We start from the raw sequence: 6,982 nt of genomic DNA, 5'->3' as shown, positions 1-6,982 counted from the left end.
CTCCGTCCCGTCCCACCGCCGTCGTTCCCACCGTGACCGCTAGGGGGGCGCCAGAGCCCGGCAGGGCCGCGGGGGGCGTGGTCTCACCGCCTGTGGGCGTGTCCTTCCTTCTGTGGGCTCACGGTCTGTGGGCGTGGTCTCACAGCTACGGGCGTGGCCTTCAGCGTGGGCGTGGCCTTGGTGTCCCCGCGGGGCCGGGGCGGAAGCGGAAGTGACGCGCGGGGCGCGGCGCCATCGCTGTCATGGCGGGCAGGGGGGGCCGCCCGGGTCCCCGAGCGGTGAGTGCGGCCCTGCCCGACCCGGCCCGGCCCTGACCCACCGCGGTGGCCACGTCACTGGGAGTCGTGGGCGAGGGAGGGGAGAGGGGTGATGGTCTGCGGGACAGGGAGTTTAAGGGTCCGCGGGCGTGTGAGGGTCGCTGGGTCTGGAAGGGTTGAGGGTCCCGGGCAGGGGGAGTTGGAGGGTCTCGGACCAGGGGGGTTGAGAGTCCCCGGGCCAGGGGGAGTTTGGGGGTCCCGGATTTGAAGGTCGGGGCAGTTTGAGGGTCCTGGGCCTGAGGGGGTCAGAGGGTCCCCAAGCCTGGGGGCGTTTGAGGTTCTCAGAGCAGGGCGTGTTTGGGGGTCCTGGGCCTGGGGGATTTGAGGGTCCTGGGGCCAAGGGAGGGTCTGAGGGTCTCCAGATCTGGGATATGTTTGAGGGTCCCGGGCCGGGGGCTGTTTGTGGATCCCAGGCCCGGGGTCTCTCCCTCAGTTTAACCCCCCCCGTGCCCGGATCCAGGTGGACAGACTACATCCCCCTGGGCAGGAGGATGCCAGGAACCCGCTTCATTGCCTTCAAGGTGCCCCTGAAGAAGGTGAGGGACCCCAAGGGGGCTGGGGGGGCATTGGGGTTGGAAAGGGCCCTGGGAAAGGGGCACTTTGTGGAGATCCAGGGAGTGAATTCCTGATGAACACAGTGCCAGAGCCGCATCTGGGGAGTGGGGGCTGTGAGGGGTCCCTGTGGCGCAACAGACCCACCTGAAACACACCCGGGGTGAGTCCAGGGGGGTCCCAGAGCTCGTGGTGGGGAGCAGGGCTGGGTGTTCACCTGGCACAGGGGGGAGAGTCGGGTTGGGGAGCTGGGAGAGCTCAGCCTGGAGAAAAGGAGGCTCAGGGGGGACCTTCTGGCTCTGCAACTCCCTGACAGGAGGGGGGAACTGGGGGGGGGTCGGGCTCTGCTGCCAGGGAACAAGGGACAGGAGGAGAGGGAACAACCTCCAGCTGTGCCAGGGGAGGGACAGGTTGGACATTAGGGAAATTCCTTTATGGAAAGGATTGGTTAAACACTGGAACTGCCCGGGGAGGTGGTGGAGTCCCCACCCCTGGAGGTGCCCAGGGAAGGCCTGGATGTGGCACTCCATGCTCTGGGCTGTGGGGGATCAGTCACAGGGTGGATTTGATGATCTTGGAGGGTTTTTCCAGCCTCAGTAATTCTGAGATTCCATGGATCTGAGCTCAGGGACCTGGTTTACAGCTTCCACCAAACAGCACCTTCGGTGTCTGGGGGTGTCTCTCACTGTGGTTCTGCCTCAGGGGAAAGTTTTTGGTGACTTTTGGAAGCCCACAGCTGAGCTGTTCCAAAGCCCAGCCCTGCCCATGGCAGAGGTGCAGCTGGATGAGCTTTAAGGTCCCTCCCAACCCATCTCCTTCCCTGATTGGACCCAGTAACTCTGTGTCCACCTGCCTCAGCCTCTGCTCCTTCCCCAAGTCCTTCTCCCTCATCTCCTGGAGTTCTGGAGCAGGAAATTCTTCCCACCCCTCACACACACTCCAGTTTAATGTCTGCTCTGAAACATGATTTCCCCTCAGAGTTTTGACAGGAATCTCCTTCCAGAGGAGAGGTTTTCCCCTCGTGACCTCATCAGGAAAGTCAGGGAGAGGAAGGAGGAGCTGGGGCTGATCATCGACCTCACCTACACCAGGCGCTACTATGGGCCAGAGGTGAGTCTGGGGGGGCTGGGAACGGGCAGGATTTGCTTCCAGGAGAAGAACTGGAAGAGTGTGAGGCACTGGAATCTCTGACAGGGGATGAGATGAACCATTGCAGCCCCATGGGGGTCTTTGTCCTTGCTCAGGTACCACACTGGGGTCTCCAACCCCAGACCAACCAGCACAAGTTTGGGGATACCCTAAAGCTGCTTTTATGGGATCTCCTGATTGCAAACAGCTCTGAGTGTGTGGATAATTGCTTGGAAAAGTGTTCCAGCCTCTGTGTGCCCTCCCCAGGGAGGAAAGAGAGGCAGAAAAAATAAAGTGGAATTTTGGTGCCATGTCAAAGGAGTGAAGCAGAGCTTTTCTTATCTAAAACTGTGTTACTGCTCTTTTAGGCTCAGTTGAAAGTTTCATTTTCTGGCTTCTGGTTCATTAATAATAAAAAAATCCATATGCTTTTTCTGGAAATTACGGACTGTGCTTCTTGCAGGAGCTCCCAGCCACACTCTGCTACTCGAAGATCCTGACCATGGGACACGAAATCCCAAACAAACAGACCATTTTCCAGTTCAAATGTGTGGTAAAGCAGTTTCTGAATGACAACAAAGACAATGGTGAGTGTGGGTTTCCCTGGTGTTCTGGTACTGGGGTGGGCCAGTGGTGTTTTAAGGAACAGCAGGAATTTCTTTTCCTTCCCTTGCCGTGGGAATGTCAAGGCAACAGGTTGGATTTGTTTTAGGGATGGAATTCCTGTTGTCCCTGATAATCCAGGCCAGGTTGGACAGGGCTTGGAGCAGCTTGAGACAGTGGTAGGTGTCCCTGCCCCTGTCAGGGACGGGCACTGAAGGGGCTTTAAAATCCTTTCCAACCCAAACCATTCCATGATTCTGGGATAATTGGGCAATGAGTGAAACTTTAATTGAGTTTGAGTCATGGGACTGTACCAGAAGTAAGGAGTTCTATCAGGGCTGCTGGTTAGACATAATAGACATAAATAAAATTAGACATAATAAATACAGTAAGTAAGTAAGAGAAGGTAAAAATAAATATTAATAAATAAATTAAACTTAATTAGACATAAATATCGTGATGTAATATTGTGTGTGCCCACTTCTGTGTCTGATGGAGGGTTAATGCAGAGGGGCTTGTTCAGGGGGAATTTTGGGGAAAAGACACTTAAATATCCTCTGATTTGTGTGTTCCAGACAAACTCATCGGGGTTCACTGCACCCATGGCTTGAACAGGACTGGATACCTGGTGTGCAGGTGAGTTGTCCTTATCACAGGGGGTTAAGTGGTGGCATTTCCAGGAGGAAATAATGCCAAGGAAATAGAGTCAAGTGGTCTGTGTAATCCCAGACTTCCTCAGTTTTTATTAGGGACACTTTTTATTCCAATTTCAGCACAGCAGATGCTGATACTCCAGTCTGGCATGTAAATAAAAGCTCTGCAAACGTCCCAGTTCTTTCTTCTGTTTGAATCATCACCAACCTGTGGATGTTTTCCTCGTTAATTGTGTGTAATTAGGGTTTTCTTGCTGCTCTGCTCAGGTACCTGATTGATGTTGAAGGCATGGAGCCAAACACTGCCATAGAGTGTAAGTGTGGGTTCTTGATTGGATGTGGGCTGTTTATTGGGATTTGGGATGGTCAGAAGGTTTGGGGTGGCCCCAGGGAGGGGAGCTGTGCTTGGTTGAAGGGGTTAAAATCCTTGTGAAGGGTTTTAACTGCTCTTCAGCCCCAAAGGTTGTAGCTCAAACCTGTCCCTCTCCAGTGTTCAACAAGTCCCGAGGGCATCCCATAGAGAGAACCAACTACATCCAGGATCTCAGGAACAGAGCTGGGAAAAAGTGAGTCCTGGTGTGTCCAGAAGTGAGTGATGGGCCCTGGGAATGCTGCTGGAAAGGAACAGGGGATAAACATGGATGGCTCCAGGAAGGGAGGTGGGACAGGCCAGTGGAGAATGGGCAGGGAGAACAGGACATTGGGAATGGTTTAAAACTCATGGATGGTGGGGTTAGGTGGGATATTGGGAAGGGATTCTTCCCTGGGAGGGTGGGGAGGGGCTGGGATGGAGTTCCCAGGGAAGCTGTGGCTGCCCCTGGATCCCTGGAAGTGCCCAAGGCCAGGTTGGAGCAACGTGAGATAGTGGAAGGTGTCCCTGCCCATGGCAGGGGGTGGCACTGGGTGGGCCTTAAGATCCCTTCCAACCCAACCCATTCTGGGATTCTGTGATGGCTTTAAAGATCCTTTTCTTTACTCTGCTTTCTTTCCTTGGCCCTTTCCGGGTGGGCAGTGCCACAGAGGGGTGGGTTTGGGTGTGGGGAGCTGATGTGGTCACTCAGTGGACACAGGAACACACGGAATTCTCTTTAAGGAAGTGTGGACTGAAGAGTTTGGGCTCAGGCCCCTTCAGAGAAAAAAGCAGTGCCCCAGCAAACCCCAAAAAGCAGATGATGGTCAAAGCCCACCCTCCTCGCTCGGCCCAGCCCCCCCTGGCAGTGCCCAGGTAGGTGTTTGTCCCTGCCCTCTGTGCCCTGAGCTGAGCAGGCACAGCCAACAGCTGCTCCCTCAGGTTTAAACACCCTGAACTGGACTTTTCCCAAGACCCACCCTTTGCTTTCCCAGCTCTGAGGGGGGAAAAAAACCTCTCTGAAAGTATTGTATCAGTGGTGAGGTTCTTGTGCCTGCAAAGCTGTGCCTCTGAGTGACATTCCTGTGCCTGTGGATGTGGAATGACATCACTGCCAGGGCTGGAGCTGGTTCCCAGTGGGGCTGGAATGTTCTCCTGCTGAGGCATTTAAAGGATTTTGGATCAGCAAGTGAGGCAGCTCCTCCCTGAGAGTGAAGTGGGGCCTCTCCCTGTTCCTGAGCTCAGCAGGGAAGGAGCTTCCCCTTGTCCTGGGGGGCAAATCCCAGCTGGGAGAGGTGTCCTCCCACCTGTGTGGGGGCTCCAGACCCACTGCAGGGACATGTGTGGAGCCAGGGGGCCTCCGAGGGGCTTGTCCAGCCCCACTCTGAGGGGCATGAAAAATGATCCCTGCTGAAAACTTCCCTTGCTGTGGGAAATCAAGAGGTTTTTTTTCCATTTCTTCCCCAATTTTCACCCCATTTCTTCCTGTTTTTCCTATTTCCTCCCAGTTTTTCCTGTTTTCACCCCACTTTTCCCTTTGTTTTTTCCCCCATTTCACCCTGCTTTTTTCTCAGTTTTTTCCCCATTTCCCCTCTGCTTTTTCCCATTTTTTGTCAATTTGTCCCATTTCCCCCCCATTTTCACCTAGTTTTTCCCCTTTCACCCCCTTTGACCCCAATTTTTCCCATTTCCCCCTGTTTTCCCCCCATACCAGGCCCAGCAGGACTGGCAAGTTCTGGCCACGTGTCCCCACAGACTCATTTTACACCATTTTACACCAATTTTAACGCTGTTTTTCCCATTTTTTCCCACTTCTGCCCCATTTTCTCCCATTTTCACCCTGTTTCCCCCCATTTTCTCCCTTTTTCACTGCATTTTCCTTTGAGCTGGGCGTTCTTCCAGGATGTCCCACCTTTCAGGAAAAGGCACCAGGTAAGCCCACAGGGGGTTCACAACCCTCCTTTTTGGGGTTAATTGGGGCTGATTCCTGATTTTTCCTTCCAGGAATGCCAGCAGTGCCAAGAGGAAGCACCAGCCCAACCCCACGGCCCTGGCACAGCCCCTGGATTTGGGACACGGGCAGGAGGCCCCGGAGCAGAGGAGGATGTGCAGCCTGGCCCCCAGGAACTGTTGGGTGTCACCCAAGGGACTCTCTTTCCCTCACCCCCAGAATTCCCAGAACTCCCAGGAGGCCACGCCCGCCAGGAAGCGCCGGCACCGGCGCAGGAAACACGTGAGGCCGGAGCAGGGAATGTCCTGACAGCACCCAGGGAATGCCGTGCTCCCAGGGAATGCCGTGCTCCCAGGGGATGCCGTGCTCCCAGGGAATGCTGTGCTCCCAGGGAATGCTGTGCTCCCAGGGGATGCCGTGCTCCGGGACAGCCCTTCCATGGGCTCATCTCTGCCCCGGGGGAGCGCCGGGATGGGGCTGGAACGGCTGGAATGAGGGGCTGGAACTGCCAGGAGCTGCCAGCCCGGGGGTTGCTCAGCTCAGCAGGGCTCTGGTTTTTAATTTTTCTCTCTTTCCTCAACCTCCCCCCACACCGATGATTTTATGGATCTCACGGGAATTTTCTACTCTTACACCGTAACTCCGCTCCCAGAGGGATGTGAGGAATAAACAAAGCTGGGAGAATCCTAAAGGAACACCCCTTAACCTTCAACAGAAAGAGCTTTTCTTGGTTTCCTCGATATAGGACAAGAAATAGGATTTGGCCTGAAAATATAGGATTTTTTTTCCCCTCCTTTTCACTCATTTTTGCTGAAGTAAAATCTCTGCAGTGTGTAAAACCTGTGTGGAGCTGTGATTTCCCCCTGGGTGGACCTGAGGAGCCTGGAAGGCTGAGCCCGACTGGACTCGGGGTTGTTGGGCCCGTTTTGGGGTGAGAAGGGCCAGTTTTGGGGTGGGAAAGGGGGTTTTGGGGTCAGAAGGGCGGTTTTGAGAGTGGGAACGGCTGGTTTTGGGGTGAGAAGGGCAGTTTTGGGGTGGGGACGGCCAGTTTTGGGGCGGGAATGGCTGATTTTGGGGGCAGAAGGGCTGGTTTTAGAGTGGGAATGGCCAGTTTTGGGATCAGAAGGGCCGGTTTTGTAGGCTGGGAGGGGGTTTTGGGGTGAGAAGGGCAGTTTTGGGGGAAAAAGGGCCGGATTTGGGGCAAGAAGGGCCGGATTTGGGGTGAGAAGGGCGAGTTTTGGGGCGGGAAGGGCCGGTTCTGGGGTGGTCCGGAGCCAAGGGCGCTGCCCCTTTAAGGGTGACGTCATCACGCCCGACGTCCCACTGAGGGCACTGAAGTCGCGGCTCGGCCGGGCGGAAGCGGGCGGTGCGATTGGCGGTGCCCGGATGTGGCGGCGGCGTCGGATTGGTCGGCGGAAGAGAGGCAGTC

General features: G+C 55.4%; 1 protein-coding gene across 1 annotated transcript; it reads left to right on the top strand.

The window, feature by feature from the left end:
- Nucleotides 1-145: 145 nt before the first annotated feature.
- Nucleotides 146-6,392, top strand: LOC113940758 (RNA/RNP complex-1-interacting phosphatase-like; the record flags this gene model as incomplete). Its single annotated transcript, XM_027631901.1, has 9 exons — nucleotides 146-278; nucleotides 778-853; nucleotides 1,848-1,979; nucleotides 2,461-2,584; nucleotides 3,176-3,236; nucleotides 3,521-3,567; nucleotides 3,708-3,819; nucleotides 4,347-4,478; nucleotides 5,607-6,392. Coding segments are annotated over 9 exons (1,073 nt in total), but the record flags the coding sequence as incomplete, so codon positions are not given.
- Nucleotides 6,393-6,982: the final 590 nt, after the last annotated feature.

The sequence above is a fragment of the Corapipo altera genome, unplaced genomic scaffold (genome assembly GCF_003945725.1).
Source record: "Corapipo altera isolate COAL_440 unplaced genomic scaffold, ASM394572v1 128340, whole genome shotgun sequence".
NCBI classification, from domain to species: Eukaryota; Metazoa; Chordata; class Aves; order Passeriformes; family Pipridae; genus Corapipo; species Corapipo altera.
This window is presented reverse-complemented; position numbering and strand designations above follow the sequence as displayed.